The 17,834-nt window shown below is 39.1% G+C and overlaps 1 protein-coding gene across 2 annotated transcripts in view; it reads left to right on the plus strand.

The window, feature by feature from the left end:
* The window catches only part of alkbh3 (alkB homolog 3, alpha-ketoglutarate dependent dioxygenase), a 75,027-nt gene that overhangs the window by 53,271 nt on the left and 3,922 nt on the right, over positions 1 to 17,834 (plus strand). For both annotated transcript variants that reach the window (XM_059975975.1, XM_059975976.1), the window contains exons 7-9: positions 1,852 to 1,940; positions 2,053 to 2,262; positions 15,173 to 15,271. In XM_059975975.1, the coding sequence (XP_059831958.1) occupies positions 1,852 to 1,940; positions 2,053 to 2,262; positions 15,173 to 15,271 (398 nt within the window). The remainder of the gene's footprint in view (positions 1 to 1,851; positions 1,941 to 2,052; positions 2,263 to 15,172; positions 15,272 to 17,834) is intronic.

The raw sequence follows: 17,834 nt of genomic DNA on the forward strand, positions 1-17,834 counted from the left end.
GTGGAGCTCAGCTCCATCACCACCCAGTTAGGGCACTCGGGTTGGCCATGGAAGAAAGACCAGAAGGTAGCACAACGTATATTAGCTGCCCAATAATATAAAAGAAAGTTAGGTAAAGCCATGCCACCCTCTTTTTTAGATTTTTGGAGATGGATTTTATTAATTCTAGAGCGCTTATTCTGCCACAGATATGACAAAATAATAGAGTCTAAGGAATCAAAAAAAGATTTAGGAATAAAAATTGGGATAGATTGAAATAGGTATAAAAATTTGGGGAGAACATACATTTTAACAACATTAATACGACCTACCAAAGACATAGATAGAGGTGACCATTGTACCAGACTCTGTTTTATAGCATATGAAAGGTTGGCAAAGTTTTCACGAAAGAGATCTTTAAACTTCCTTGTGACTGTAATTCCAAGATAAGTAAATTGATTATGGACTACTTTAAAAGGGAGATCATGAAATGTTAGTTTTTGTGCTTCTTTATTAATTGGGAGAAGTTCACTCTTATGTAAATTAAGTTTATAGCCAGAGATCTGGCTAAACTGGTCAAGAAGTGAAAACATTAGAGGTAAGGATGTAGACGGATTTGAGAGAAAGAGTAATAAGTCATCAGCATAGAGAAAAACTTTATGCTCAACACCCCCTCTCCAAATCCCAGTCAATTCAGGGCAGTTTCGAAATGCTATCGCCAGAGGTTCCATAGCCAAATTAAAGAGAAAGGGACTTAAGGGGCATCCCTGGCTGGTGCCACGTTTGAGATTAAATACTTGGGATTTCTGAAAATTGGTTAAAACAGAGGCAGTAGGACACAGGTACAGCAATTGGATCCAAGAGATGAAACTTTGGCCAAGGTCAAATTTTTCTAAAACTGCAAAAAGCTAGTTCCACTCTATACGATCAAATGCTTTCTCCACGTCGAGGGAAATAACACATTCAGGAATCCCAGTTGGAGGTGAGTATAAGATACTAAATAAACGCCGAATGTTTAAAAAAAGGGAAACGGTTTTTAATAAAGCCTGTTTCGTCATCAGAGATAATGGAGGGAATGATGGTTTCTAATTTATGAGCCAAAACTTTAGCTAAGATCTTTACATCAACATTGAGCAGAGAGATCAGCCTATATGATGAACACTCTGTTGGGTCTTTGCCCTTTTTTAAAAGAAGAATAATAGATGCCTCACTGAAAGAGGGTGGCAGTTTGCCGTAATTAAACGAGTCCAAAAATACTGAAAGTAACTGAGGAGAAAGAAGAGAAGAGAATGATTTGTAAAATTCTACAGGGAACCCATCAGGTCCAGGAGATTTCCCTGAGGACAGTGCAGAAATTGGTCCCAGCATTTTTAAAGAAAACATTCCATAGTGCTCCTTTTAATGTAAAACATGGACAGATTCCAGAAGACTTCATGGGCTTAATGTTTTGAAAGAGGAGTTCTGCTGTATTGGTTGCTGGCATTACATGTTTTTGAATGTTGTTCCCAATTCTGATGTTTTTATAAAAAATTATGTATGAAGATTTTAACTGGTAAAAGTGCTGTTCTTTGTTTCATAGTTCAATACTACTTGAAGGGATCTTGATTGATTTTATGGCCAACATCAGGTGCCTTATAGAATCTCCAGTTGACATCACAGCCAAACAAAAAGGTTTTCCTATGAAGACATCCATAATATTTGTGCTGTACGGTAGTTTGTTATATACTTATTGAGAATTGTGGCTGCTTCCCCCAGTTATTTCTGGCTTGATATTGTATGTATCCTTTTTCAGAGGTCAGAACATATATATGGAGGAATTATTTAGAAGTACATGATTGTCATTTTCAACAGTGAATGTTTCATGTGTTGCAGATGGACCCTATCAGGAACCAAGACTCACAGCTTGGTATGGACAGCTCTCCTACACATACTCTGGCTCAACTATGAAATCAAACCCTCATGTAGGTTATTTCCATCTGTCTTGAAGTTAACTATTCATTTATAAATCTGTCTTTGAACATGTCAAAATATTTTAATATATAATCAGGTGATAAGTTATTGTGTTCCTTTTAGTGGCATCCTCTATTGTCAGTGCTGAAGGATCACATTGAGGAATTAACCGGATACACCTTTAATTCTCTTCTGTGCAATCTGTACCGAAATTGTAAGGACAGCATTGATTGGCACAGTGATGATGAACCATCATTGGGAAGAAGCCCAGTTATTGCATCACTTAGCTTTGGGGAAACCAGGAATTTTGAAATGAGGAAGAAACCACCTCCAGTAAGTACACATGAAAAGAAAATTGCTTTGCAAGCACTGGATATGATAAGATTACATGTTATTTGTTTCATGTATAATTTTATTTATTATAGATGCAGTAAAATCTCATTTATCTCTTGCAATAGAGAAGGAATTTAAGAGGTTAACCGAACTATTATAGAAAGGTTGATCTTGATCATATAATGTAGAAATATTAGTTTTAAAGAGTACTAATAACAAAGGTTGTCATTAAAATAGGTAAACTATAATTGAATGACAAATAAGTAGTTGTTAAAATAGGAAACACTTTGATTTATGATTCTGTTCACCATGGTTGCAAGTAGTTTAATATTCTCCAGCTAAACATAAAGAATCAGAATCAGGTTTATTATCACTGACATATGTCATGAAATTTGTTGTTTTGCGGGAGCTGTACAGTGCAGTACGTAAGAAATTACTCACAGTGACAATAAGAAATATAAACCAAATAAATATGTGGTGCAAAAAGTGAATTAGCATTCATGAGTTCATGATTTGTTATGAAATATGTTACAGAGGAGAGGAAGCTGTTCATAATCATTGAGTGTGAATCTTTAAGCATCTGTATTTTGTCATTGATGCATTGAGCATTGAGAAGAGGGCATGTCCTGGATGATGTGGGTTCTTAATGATAGATGCCACTTTCTTGAAGCATCACATATTGAAGACATCCTTGACGGTGAGGAGGCCATGATGGAGCTGGCTGAGTTTACAACCTTTTGCAGCCTTTTCAGATCCTGTGCATTGGTGTCTCCATACCAGATGGTGATACAGCTGATCAGAATGCATTCTGTGGTGCTTCTTTGGTGACATAGCAAATATCCTAAATCTTCTCATGAAATATAGCCATTGGCATGCCTCCTTTGTAATTACATCAATCTGTTGGGCCCAGGATGGGTCTTCAGACATGTTGACATCCAGAAAGTTGAAGCTACTCACCTTTTCCACTGCTGACTCCTCGATGAGGGCTGGTACGTGTTCTGCTGACTTCCTCTTTCTGGAGTCCACAATCAATTCCTTGGTCTTATTGACGTTGGATGCAAAGTTGTTGTTGCGACATTACTCAGCTAGGTGATCTATCTCACTCCAGTATACTCCTCGTTACCATATGAGATTCTGCCAACAACATTCGCATCATCAGCACATTTATAAATGGTGTTTGAGCTGTGCCTAGCCACAAGGTCATGAGTGTCAAGACAGTAGAGCATTGGGTTAAGTATGCATCCTTCAGGGGTGCCAATGTTGATTGTCAGTGAGGAGGATATGTTAATTCCAATCTGCATAGACTGTGGTCTCCCATTGGGGAAGTCAAGGATCTATTTACAGAAGGACATACACAAGCCAAGGTTTTGAAGTTTGTTGATTAATACTGAGGGGATGATGGTGTTGAACGCTGTCTTCTAATCAATAGCAGCAGCTTCAGAATCAGGTTTATTATCACCAGGATGTGACATTAAATTTGTTAACTTAGCAGCAGCAGTTCAATGCAATACATAATCTAGCAGAGATAATAATAATAATTAAAATTTTAAAAATAATTGTAAGTAAATCAATTACGGTATACATATTTTGAATAGATTTTTTAAAACGCACTAAAACAGAAATGTGTATATTTTTTAAAAAAAAGTGAAGTAGTGTCCAAAGATTCAATGTCCATTTAGGAATTGGATGGCAGAGGGGAAGAAGCTGTTCCTGAATCACTGAGTGTGTGCCTTCAGGCTTCTGTACCTCCTACCTAATGGTAACAGTGAGAAAAGGGCATGCTCTGGGCGCTGGAGGTCCTTAATAACGGAAGCTGCCTTTCTGAGACACTGCTCCCTGAAGATGTCCTGGGTACTTTGTAGGCTGGTACCTAAGATGGAACTGACTAGATTTACAACCTTCTGTAGCTTTTTTCGGTCCTGTGCAGTAGCCCCTCCATACCAGACGGTGATGCAGCCAGTCAGAATGCTCTCCACGGTACAACTGTAGAAGTTTCTAAGTGCATTTGTTGACATGCCAAATCTCTTCAAACCCCTAATAAAGTATAGCTGCTGTCTTGTCTTCTTTGTAACTCTGAGATCCTGACACCCAGGAACTTGAAACTGCTCACTCTCTCCACTTCTGATCCCTCTATGAGGATTGGTATGTATTCCTTCGCCTTACCCTTCCTGAAGTCCACAATTAGCTTTCGTCTTACTGACGTTGAGTGCCATGTTGTTGACGCAGCACCACTCCACTAGTTGGCATATCTCATTCTTCTACGCCCTCTCGTCACCACCTGAGATTCTATCAACAACGGTTGTATCATCAGCAAATTTATAGATGGTATTTGAGCAATCCCTAGCTACACAGTCATGGGTATATAGAGAGTAGAGTAGTGGGCTAAGCACACACCCCTGAGGTGCACCAGAGTTAATCTTCAGTGAGGAGGATGTGTTATCACCAATTTCCACGGGCTGAGGTCACCTGGTTAGGAAGTCAGGGATCCAATTGCAGAGGGAGGTACTGAGGCCCAGGTCAGTGATGCCCAGAGATGTGGGTGTATTGTTATCCTGGTGCTCCAAAGCCAAATGGGAAGCCCATTAGATTGCATCAGCTTTAGACCAGGAAATTCAAGTTCAGGTTTAACGTTATTCAGCTATACACATGAAAACCGCTAAATGAAATATTGTTCCTCTGGAGCCAAAGTTTGAAAACATAGTACCTATAGTTGCACACAGCATACATACTCAAGATCCAGCATGTATAGTCACAAAATAATATTAACACAAGTTCCTGAGTTGCATGGCCTGAAGATTGGCAGGGTGACATTAAGTGTGAAGTGCATATTTATGTTACTGGGACTGTATAATAAAACAAGCAGTAATATAAAAGATGAAGCAGCAGCAGTTAATGATGAAAAGGGACTGGTGCAGGATGAGGGTATGTCTGTGAGTTGAGGTGTGGTGGTGGGGGTGTGTATGTACTTTGGTTGGCAGCAGGGTGTTAAGTCTAAAATCCCATTCTGACAGTTCTGGTAATTATATCACAGTACCTTCTACCTGATAGACCAAGGTCCAACAGATTGTGGGAAGGATGGGAGGAGTCTTTGACAATGCTAGAGGCATTGCATATGCTTCACAGATATGTCCTGAAATGGGAGAGAACTTGCAGTACTCACGCCCCTCTTTATATCATTAGCACAGCAGTGGAAACTGTGAGCAGTTTCAAACTCCTGGGAGAGTACATCTTGCACAACCTCTCATGGTCCCAGAGCACATTATACACAGTCTGGAGAGCTCATCAATGCCTCTGCTTTGTAAGAAGGCCGAAGAGAGCTGTATTATACACATCTATACTGACGTCATTCTTCAGATGCGCAGTGGAAAGCATCCTAAAAAGCTGCATTATTGCATAGTGTGGAAACTGCACTACAGCAAACATGAAGGCTTTACAACAGTAATCAAAACTGCCAAATGCATTACCAGCACCTGCTTATCCACTGTCAAGGACATATGTACATACAGAAAGGTGCCAGTAAAGGGCCAGTAACATCATGATCTCACCCACCCTACACATGGACTGTTTATCCCACTCCCATCAGGGAGGAGACTATGTAGCTTCCACGCCAGGACCACCAGACTCAAAAACATTTACTTCCCCAAGCAATAAGGTTGAGCAATACCTCAACTCAGAAACCCACCCTACTACACCCCCCAGCGCCACTACTTTATCATTTCCTGTTAGAGTCAATTTATGTACCGACACTCCTGCACCTAATGTTGTTTTGTGGAGAAATGATCAATCTAGGTATATAAGCTATCTTATGTATTTGTATTTATTGTGTTTATTTTTCGGATCCAGAGTAAATAACAAGTACTTTGTTTTCCTTTACACATGTGTACTGGAAAGGACATTAAACAATCTTGAATTTTGAGAGAAACCATGATGATATTTGCAGCAGTCCTTGCTATCAGTTGCTGGGTCTTGAGAAGTGATGCATTGCGGTTCCCATACCAGACAATGATGCAGCTGGTCAGGACACTTGTGATGGTTCTCCAGTAGAATGTGGTGAGAATGGGGGCAGTGGGGTGGTGGTTGAACCTCAGTCCAGCAAGAAGACCAAAGTGATAATATTTGCATCCATTGTAAACTTCACTGCTTTGATGTTTGTAAGGTCTAAACCAGAATATTTCCAGGAGTAGCTAATAATAGTCATTCCTAAGAATAGCATGCACAAATATCCTGTGCCATGATCCAAATGGGTTGTTTCTCGGGAAATTACATCATTTGATTGTTTCAGATGTGGAAATTGCACTAAACATAAAGGTGATTTGTGGCCAGAAATGCAGATTTAACTTGCCTATTATGTTGCTTTGCCTTTAGTAATTCTGTGAATCCATGAACTGTGATTGTTTTGATAATATTAAGATTCAGTGCATATCCATTTAGTTTTTAAGTGGCAACAAATGTATTTGAGCAATGTGACTCATTTATGAACTTTGATACAGTAAATTGTTCTCTGAACATAACTTGCAATCATTTTTTTAAAATCACACATATTAAATATGTATCCTCACCAAACAATACAGCAATGCTTTGGCACTCATTCAAGTGTTAAGGCTACATCCTGATGTATTTTATCCTTATATTTAGGAGCTGGACTTCATTCTGACGCTTGTTCAAGCTAAGCCTGATAATGGAGAAAGTTGGTGGTATCTCATTGATCTTTTGCTCAGTTGATAGCTATAAACTATACACACACAAGTGCACACTTTAAAATTTACTTTTTATTTTTATTTCACATTCTCCTTTTTTATTTCACTTTTGATTTCATTCTTTTATGCATCGTGCCTTTTTCTTTTGAGAAGGGTGCAGAGGAGAGCTGACAGTAGAATCTAACATTAGGTATTTGAATAAAAAGTCATAGAAACAAATCAAAAATCATTGCCTTTCCAAACTTGAAAACCACCAAATGGAAAAGCCACCCTTAACAGAGCTATGTGATACAAATAGAAGGCATTTATCTACTCTAATTCAAGTAACATTCAGATTCAGATTCAGTTTGTCATTTAGAAACCACAAATGCAATGCAGTTAAAAAAAGAGACAACGTTCCCCCAGAATGATATCACAAAAGCATATGACAAAACAGACTACACCAGAAAATCCACATAACGTTTGGCAATCCCCAATCCAGAGTCCAGAGAGGCTGCTGCGTATTAGTATCACGCTACCGTCTAGCACATTCCCTGGAAAGGAGCTCCAAATTCACCAGACAAAAACAGGACCAAAAACTAAAGCTACAAGACCTGCACAAAACCACATAATTACAACATATAGTTACAACAGTGCAAACAATAGCGTCATTGATAAAAAACAGACTGTGGGCACAGTAAAAATAGTCCAAGATGTTAAAGGACTGTAAGTTCAAAAGAAATCACCACACAGTTTCCACAAGTCCCCAGGATCCTGACAGATTCGCCATCCCACGCCAGCGGCAGCAGGGAATACCCCTGCTATGGACTTCCAAGGCGCCACCCGACTCAGCCTCACAGATGCAGCACACAATGGAAGCTCCGTCAAAACCAGCCTCGCAGAAGCAGCACACACTGAAAGCGACCTGAGTCTGTTGAACCTCCGAGCTGACAACCATCTCCGAGCACCATCCTCTGCTGAGCATGTTAAGATGGCCCCGCCAACGGCCATCGGCAACACGACCCCAAGGACTGGGGGCCTGTTCTTCCCAGCAGAGTCCCGGACCTCACAGCAGCAGCAGCAACAAAGAAGGTCTTCCTGGAATTTCCGGATGTTTCTCCATGCTTCCTCGTCTGTTTTCAATCAATTATGATTGCGCACGGCACCCCACTTTACAAATAACATAATCAGTTCCGGAGTGGCCACTGCAAGCTGCGTCGCGCCGCCATCTTGGATGAACTAATAATGATTTGGATGAAGAAAACTCATTCAGATTATGCAATGTAAAAGAATGATGATTACAACTTATTTCAGAAAGAAAAGCTGCCCATAAATCTGGTGAACGCTGTCTCCGATTTTTCCTTCTTTGAGGTTAAATGCATGTTTGAGAGCAGTTAGCAATCCCTGCTGTCATCTTGCTAGCTGAGCAGTCAATCTTAAAATCTTGAAGTATATTGCAAGGTCCCAAAGAATGAATGTGAATACATGTAATGATCACAGAAAAGCTACAAGATAAAGTATATTTGGAAATATTTATTGTGCAATATTATGGCAGTAATCCTTTCACTTCACCTGGTTTCCTCAGTTTCATTGAAGAAAGCTCCAAAACATTGAAGCCTGTGGTGCAGAGCTGATTCACTGAAACCAGCTTATGCATTTCTTCATTGCCATGCACTGAATCACAAAATTGCAGTATCAAGATATAAGCAGAGTGAACATGAAAATTTTACCATAATGCCATCACCATTTTTAAAAATAATAAGGAAAATTTAAGATTTAAATCACAAAACAAGAAGCGACCTCTCTCTGCTGTGAACCTTAAAAAGGTGATTGGATTTAGATATTGGAATGGCCAAAGAGAAAAAGAGTAAGGCTCCAAATAATCAGTAGAAATCAGTAGGTTGAATTGGTACTTTGATAAAGGACACCAACCATTGAGATTCATTTCCCCTGAGACTCTGTTGAAGATAAAGATTTTTTAAGATCAGCTTTAAGATTACTTTATTTGTCACATATATAGATACATTAAAATATGTAGTGAAATGCGTAGTTTGCGTCAAATCAGCAAGGTTGGCACTGGGGGTGCCCTCAAGTGTTGCCATACTTTCTCTGCCAATGTAGTATGCTCACAACTTACTAACCCTAACTCTAGCCATAGGTCTTTGGAATGTGGGAGGAAACCATGCAATCACAGGGTGAACGGACAAACTCCTTACGGGCAGTGGCAGTAATCAGTCCACGATTGGGAGTCACTGGTGCTGCAAAGCAGTTGTGCTAACCACTACCCTCCTGTGCCACCCGAAAGTTTCTCATTTCCATTATTTCAATGGGTGCCCGGTTAAGAGGTCCAATAAATTAATGAATGATATTGGTTCTATTTTAGTCAATCATTCAAATAAAATGTCAAATTTGGCTCTTAATTTTTTCATTCTCCTTTTATTATTGTTCTCTCAGTCTACCTCATTTAATATTCCACATTATTTTATATCTCAAAGGTGGTATATTTCTCTCTATGCTAGGACTAACATATACTGTGACTGTACTGCCTGAGTAACAGAAACACATTCCATCCCCCATCCCCCTAAGGAGCCTTATTTTTGACATTTCTTTTGAGACAGATTTTTTGTAACTAACAATTTAAGTTTCACTAAAAGCAATGATGTTCTCTGAGTTGTACATCCATTGTACGTCCTGGTATTTATCTCAAGATTCATGTTGCTTTCATAAGAAATTAAATTGATTCACAATGTCTATGTCTACAGTCTACTTTGAAAATCTAAATAGAAAAAGCTTCAAACTCCTATGTTTTTCACAAAGCTGCTTTTAAATCAACATGTAAGCGTGTAGCTTTGGATAAATGGTAGTGGCAGTACTGGGACTACTGAAAATTGTGTGGGTGGCTTTAACAATACATGGAAAATCTAACATGATGCTGAAGGTTTCCATAGCAACTGCTTAAATGCAGGTTTCAATTGTATATGTAGACATTTCTGAAAAGCTTTTCCAGATTAAAAAAAAATAAGAGTTTGTTGCTTCCTGTGGTTAAATTAATTACACCTAATATGTGTAACACCTTAAGAATTTCAATACAGAGAGTGGTTGTTTACCTCTGAATTGCAAAAAGTTATGGATCGGATGTTGGGAATGCTCAAAAGTTACGATGTATTCATTACATTGTGGTTTTATTTGAGAAAGCAATATCCATCAATGTTGTTAATTAGAGGTGTTTTGTGAACTGCATCATTACATGGTTTGAGTAATCATTGGCTGAGTTCAAATAGAAGGTGAACACTGAATTCATCCATGGGAAAGGAAATGGAAATTTTGCATGACTGCCTGCTGTACAGGATTTCCTAAGTTGAAGAGGAGGTGGAGGGAACTGCAAACATTTTTTTTAGCAAATCATGGCAAAAAGCATACCCTTGTATATCACTGATATCACTGACTTCTCTCTTCTGAGTAATCCAAAATCAGCTATGGTCTGTGCCTGACATTTAAAACTTGCTGAAAGCTTGCCCTCCCTTGGCTTTAGGTGTACGTAATGGTGGCAGATAAACTCTTCTTGGTGCTTCCAGCTGGATACAGGTATTGATTATAACCAACGTTTCTCTGGTGAAGATGGCAGAGTTTTTCATCGAAATGTCAGTTTATTCGTCATATATGCCGGGAAAGCACTAGATCTATTTTCATAATGGTGGCATTTTTTCTGAGGGTATGAGGAAGATTGGCTACACTACAGAACACTGCACAAAATGTCAGACAAGCTGTAATCAAAATTACTTTTTATGCAAGGTTTAACTTAAGATATTCACTAGTCTGTCAGTTGCTTGTTCAAGAAAAAACATGTTAATAATATGCAAAAACATATTGTTGAATGACTGAGTACTCAGTATTTGTAGGTATCTTTTTCTCTCATGTGACAATGAGAATGAGTTGTCTGTTTTGCTTTGTATATATTCCAGCCTGGGAATTATATTTGGCATTCTTATAAACTCCTCCATTTTTGCTTGATTGTTAATATCATCCTCCATTTCAAGCATACTTAATTTTTCTGATGTGAGTGTAAAAGCAATTTGTCAGCAGTTTTGGATTGTCTGCTGGACAGGGCTTGCATTGCATATCACCTTATAATGTGTCTCACTGGATTATTATAAGCTTTGACAGTAGTTCACCTTCTGAGAGATGAGGGTAAGATTTATGGTGTAAAATTTTACAAAGTCTGGTCATGTGAAATATATGAATTTTAACCCCCTAGTATATTTTAGTCATGTTTGAAGACACACATGTTTTTGGTGCTCCATTCAGTGCTGCCTGACTGATTCACTAACTCGCTTTGCTACTACAGCAATCCATTTACCATATCTCCAGCATAGCTTTCCATCTCTGACAACCAATGTCACACTCTTTATACAGTGATGTTTGAATCTGCTTGTTCGATACACAGTTTAATAGTGATAGGATTGTTCCCAGTAGTATTGTACCCCATTGGTATGCAGTTTTCTTCCCCAGCAGTGAAGCACCACAGTACTGTACAGTAACTAGATCAGTGCTTCACCCATCTGTTCTACTTGTTCTAAAAGGGAACCACTGAATGTAGTTTATTTGGATTTCTGAAAGGCACCCAGTCTTTTTGAAAGGCACCCAGACTTTTTGAAAGTCCCAGATAGGAGAATAATTAAGAAGGTTAGAACAGACTGAAATGAGGGTGGCATGCTCTCATGGATTGAGAATTGATACCAAACAGAGCAAAAAGAGAAAATAATGAACCTTTCGCAGGTTGCCTGGCAGAGACATAGTACATCACACATCAGTGCTTGGTCCCTATCTATTCATAATCTTCATTGGTGATTGTCTGGCAGACTCAATTCTGTATTTCTCAGTTTGTGGCTGGTAAACTAAATGGACTGTGATTTCAAAGGAAGGTAGAAACATAGAAAGCCGACAGCACAATACAGGCCCTTCAGCCCACAAAACTGTACCAAACATATCCCTACCTTAGAACGACCTAGGCTTTACCCTTAGCCCTCTATTTTTCTAAGCTCCATGTAGCCATCCAGGAGTCTTTTTAAAAATTACTATCATTTCTGCCTTTACCACTGCTGCCGGCAGCCCATTCCACACACTCACCAGTCTCTACGTAAAAAAAACTTACACCTGACATCTCCTCTGTACCTACTTCCAAGCACCTTAAAACTATGCCTTCTTGTGCTAGCCATTTCAGCCCTGGGAAAAAGCCTCTGACTATCCACACCCTCAATGCCTCTCATTACCTTGTCCACCTCTCATCCTCTGTCGCTCCAAGGAGAAAAGGCTGAGTTCACTCAACCTATTCTCATAAGGCATGCTCCCCAATCCAGGCAACATCCTTGTAAACCTCCTCTGCACCCTTTCTATGGTTTCTACGTCCTTCCTGTTGTGAGGTGACCAGAATTGAGTACAGTACTCGCAAGTGGGGTCTGACCAGGGTCCTGTATAGCTGCAACATTACCTCTCGGCTCTTAACCTCAATCCCACGATTGATGAAGGCCAATGCACCGTATGCCTTCTTAAACACAGAGTCAACCTGCTTTGAGCATCCTATGGACTCAGACCCCGAGAACCCTCTGATCCTCCACACTGCCAAGAGTCTTACCCGTAATGCTATATTCTGCCATCATATTTGACCTACCAAAATAAATCATGATGTAAAGAAGCTTCAAAGGGGTATGCATAAATGACTGGGTGAGAGCAAGAAATGTAATGTGGAAGAATCTAAGGTAATCTATTTTGGTATTCCATATATAAAATCTGAGTTTTTTTTAAATAGTATTGAGTAGTGATGTTCAAAGACACCTCTGTGTTTGTAACAAGTCACTGAAAGCCAACGTGCAGGTGCAACTAGCAATTAGGAAGGCAAATGATATGTTTGCTTTCATTGTGAAAGAATTTGAATACAGGCATAAGTAGATCTTACTTCAATTGTGAGAGATTTGCAGAAATACAATGTGGAACAGTCTATATTCCAGTCACTTTGCTGAAAAAAGCATGCACTTGCCTGAGGGAGTCAGTGAAGGTTCCCTTAGAGTTTTTGAAGTCTACTAAAGGTTCATCTTAAAGTTTAAGAGGTTGGATGTAGGGATTATTTTCTTTGGTTAAGGGGTCACTGTTGCTGAAAATTTAAGACTTAGAAGAAGATAAACTCAGAGCCAAGCATGCTACAGAAATGCTTTTGATTTGATTAGCTCTTCAATATTTGTATTGATTTTTCTGTATTGGAGTGCAATGAGAGAAGAGGTAAGCTCAAAGTGGACATTATGAGAAATGTCAAAATGCAGTTTTGTTTTAATATGAAGTGCAAATGTGATTTTTTAAAAAAAATTTAGCCATTGAAGTTCAGAAATCCATTATCTGCTATACATACAGATGTAATAACCTATTTGTTTTTAATTATTTAAAGTATCAGAGAATAATTTTAATACGGACTTCTTTCTCCATCAGAAGTAACCTGCAACTGTTGTTATTTAATTTTTGAAGGAATCTTTTGCATTGTTAGCAGAGTGAGTTCAGAGTTAATAACTATTTAAAATCCATGAACAGCTGTTAGATTCTGTATTTAATGTTTCTTTCAAAAGTAACTCAACAACACTTAGTCAATTGAACCTCTTATTATCAGCTTGTTGTGTAGTATTAGCTGGTTAGTTGACTGAGTGGTGTCACAGTAATAACCTTACACTGAAAGTCAGTAAGACCAAGGAATTGATTGTGGACTTCAGGAAGGGGACTTCAAGGGAACACACGCCAGTCCTCATCGACAGATCAGAAATGGAACAGATGAGCAGTTTCAAGTTCCTGAGTGTCAACATCTCTGAGGATCGACTCTGGGCCCAACATTTTGATACAATTGCGAAGAAAGCACAGCAGTGGCTATATTTCATGAGAAGTTTGAGGAAAATTAGTATATCACCAAAAGTACTTGCAAGTTTCTACAGGCACCATGGAGAACGTTTTAACTGGTTTCATTGTAGGGTACTGGGTGAAAACACATGCACAATTCACAACCACCGACATTGAATTGGGGTTTACTTTAGCTGTGATGACATAAGGATATGAAGTTTTTACTGCATTTTGTTTTCTGCGTTTGGTGGACTGCACAGGAGTTATTATGGTTTCACTTAAACTTAGAACACCTCTGCTGTTGTATTTATGAAAACCTGCATCATCATCATCACCTGGTATGGAGGGACCACTGCACAGGATTGGAAAAAGCTGCATAATGTTGTAAACTGAGGCAGCTTCATGATTGTCACTAACCTCCCCAGCATCCAGGACACCTTCAAAAGGTGTCGTCTCAGAAAGGCGGCATCCATCAACACAGTCCCCCATCACCCAGGACATGGTCCTTTCTCATTACTGCCATCAAGGAGGTATTACAGGAGCCTGAAGACACACACTCAATGTATCTAGACCAGCTTCTTCCCCGCCATCATCAGATTTCTGAATGGTCGATGAACCCGTGAACACTCCCACAGTATTTTTCCCTCTCTTTTTTGCACTACTTATTTAATTTAATTTTCTTCTTTTATATATACTTTTGGAATACATAGTTTTTATTATTATGTATTGCAATGTACCACTGCCACAAAACAACAAATTTCATGACATATGCCAGTGATATTAAACCTGACTCTGATCCTGATTGTGATCTAAAAACTTATTATTTCTTTGGCAGGTTAGTTGAATTATGGTAGTCAAAGGCTGAATTATAATAGTTAAAATTAGTTTATTATATTAGTGATATTTCTAGAATATCTCTTTGAATAGATAGCCCAAAATATTCAACAATAACCCCTTATTAGGGAAAATAGGTTTCAAATTTTGCTAAGTTACTTAGCCATAGGCTGGGAGATTCAGGGACAGATAGCACCATCAATAGATTCTCTAAAAGTTTTCAAAGGTTACCAAAATAAATTATCCTCCATGCCTCAGGAATTATGTCTTATGGTCTTATTATTTATCCAGAAGTATTATGGAGAATAAGGGGATAAATGTGTGTCCATTTTCATTTTTCTGAACAGTTTTGAGCATTTCATGTTTTTAAAAGAACAATATTTGAAAGGAAGTTAATTGACTGGGGTGTGAGGAAGGCAACCAGAACTAGTGACTAGAACTGCACCCAGACGTAACACAACCTTGATAAATATTATCAATAATATAAACCATTCTTAAATTGTTTCATCATGTGTCTTTTTATTCAGGAAGAGAAAGGGGATTATACCTATGCAGAAAGAATTCGTATTCCATTAAGCCATGGGTGCTTGCTGCTGATGGAAGGGAGCACCCAGAAGGATTGGCAGGTGAGGCACTTTAAGTTAAACAGCAGGTGCAGCTGTAAGGTATATTTCTTGAATAAATATGCTTTCTTTATCATGAGTCTGACTATGTACCAGTTCACAGAAACTAATTTTTTGCAGGCTCATTTTTATCTGAGGTGAAAGGGACAGCAGAGGGTTGGTACTGCTGGAGGAGAAAACAGAAACACTTGTGCCCTATGTGATCTCAGGATGTATAGAGCAAATGACTGGATCCATCTTTAATAATGGAATATGGCATCCACTTTGTGCATAACAGATCTCATGTAGAGAGAACAAAGCAAAACATAACTGAGAAGGGAGTGAATTTCCTGATGTATCTTTAGGATTGTTTTTCCTTGCCTTTTTTTACATCAACAAAACACAATCATTATCTTTAAAGGGCAATGGCAGGTCATGTCAACATTTAAAAAAAAAGAACAAGATGAAGGAAATTGAGGAAAGAATTCCTGCTGCTCCTCAGCACATGACTGTTTCAGTGCCTGCAAAGCAATGCCTACAATAGTCACAACAAAATTAACTGAATGGAAGGAGACTGCTTAGTCTACTGAGGCTGTACTGATTTTTGACCCTTCTGCAGGTGGGCACTGTTTTACACAGGAGATTCTGCAGATGCTGGAAATCCAGGTTAACACATACAAAACGCTGGAAGAACTCGGCAAGTCAGGCAACATCTGTGGAAAAGAACAGAGTGAACATTTCAGGACAGAACCCTGTATCCATTAGTAAATAGATAATGAATGCAGAGTGGAGTGCGTATGTTAAAGTGCTGAAACAGTTTGAGATTAAGGAGGAGGTAGTGCTGGGTCTTCTGAAAAGCATTAAAGTGGATAAATCCCCAGGGCCTGATGGTATATATTACAGAATTTTGAAAGAGCAAGTGAGGGGATTGCTGGGCTTTGATAAAGATCTTTGTTTCTACACTAGCAATAGGTGAGGTCCTGGAGGACTGGAAAGCAGCAAATGTGCCTTTGTTCAGGAAAGAAAATAAGGATAATCCAGGTAAATATAGGCCAGTAAGCCTAAGTTCAATAGTAGGAAAAATATTGAAGACAATACTTGAGGGATAGGATTTATGTGCATTTGAAAGGCATAGCCTGCTTAGGTGCAGTCAGCATGGCTTGCTGCAGAGCAGGAGTTCATAACCAGTGCTGTTCCACAAGGATGAGTGCTGTGACCTCTGTTTGTGATGTATCAATGGTTTGGATGGAAATGTAAGTGGATAGTTTAGCAAGTTTGTGGAGTCAGAGCAAGATGGGTGAAGCTGTGGACTGTGTAAAGGACTATTAAAGAACATAGCAGAATTTAGATTCCTTACAGATATAGGCAGAGAAGTGGCACTTGAAGTTTAATCCAGGCAAATGTAAAGTCAGTGTTGCCCTTTGAAAGGTCAAATGAAAGGCGAAAGTATGTAGTTAATGCTAGACCCCCTTAATAACATTGTGATACAAAGGGATCTTAGGGACCGGGTCCATAGTTCACTTTAAGTGCCAATGCAAGTGGATAAAGTGGTAAAGAAGGCATTGGCATGCTTGTTTTCATTGGGTATGAGAGTAAGGATGTCATGCTGAGGCTATATAAAATTTTAGTCATACCACACTGAGTATTCTGTGAAATTCTAGTTGTGTCACGAGATTGTGGAAAGAGTGCAGAAGAGGTTTACCAGGAATCTGCCTGGATTACAGGGGAAAGTTTGGACAAATTTGGGTTGTTCTGCCGAGAGCATTGGAGGTTGAATGTTTTTTTAAATGAGAGGCATAGATAGGGTTGACAGGATCTTTTTTCCCCAGGGTAGAAATGTCAAATACCAGAGGACATACTTTTAAGATTAGAGCGGGGTATTTAAAGGCAACGTGGGGGGGGGGGGGCAGGTTTTTTTAACACAGTGTGGTAGGTGTCTAGAATCAATAAACCCGTCACTCCGTTGAGCAATCTTCTCACTTGCTTCTTTCAAAATTCTGGAATGTAGACCATCAGAAGACCCAGCACTACCACCTCCTTAATCTCAAACTGTTCCAACAGACTAACATACTCCACTCTAGAGTCTGATAGTGTTTGAGGCTTTTAGATAGACATTTAAATATGCTGTTTTGATGATAGACGGAGGAATTTATTATAAATTGGCATCAAGATCAGCACATCATGAGCCAAATGGCTGTACTGTTCTATGTATGCAAGATTATTTAGTATCCAACTGTGCCTTTTTTAGCCAAGTCTCAACAACACCATAGTCCCGCATGATGAATTGCACCTGCAGTTCTCCAATTTTGGTAACTCAGTTCATAGGTCTTGAACTGTCTCCTGTTCTGCTCTGAAGTAAGATAGTACTGCTTCTTTCCTGAATGCTGCCCATCTCTCTCAGTGCGTCTTTTGTTTTCCATCTCAATGCTATTTCTAGGTGCCTGCCTGTCTTTTCCCACTGAATAAATGTACCCACCTGGACACAGCAGCATTAGTCCCACCTCCATTGAAGTGGAGCATACCTGGTCTGCATAAGTCTCAGCTCCCCAAAATTACAGTATATTTAATGTACCAGGAATCTAAAGCC

Source organism: Hypanus sabinus, chromosome 7 (genome assembly GCF_030144855.1).
Source record: "Hypanus sabinus isolate sHypSab1 chromosome 7, sHypSab1.hap1, whole genome shotgun sequence".
NCBI lineage: Eukaryota > Metazoa > Chordata > Chondrichthyes > Myliobatiformes > Dasyatidae > Hypanus > Hypanus sabinus.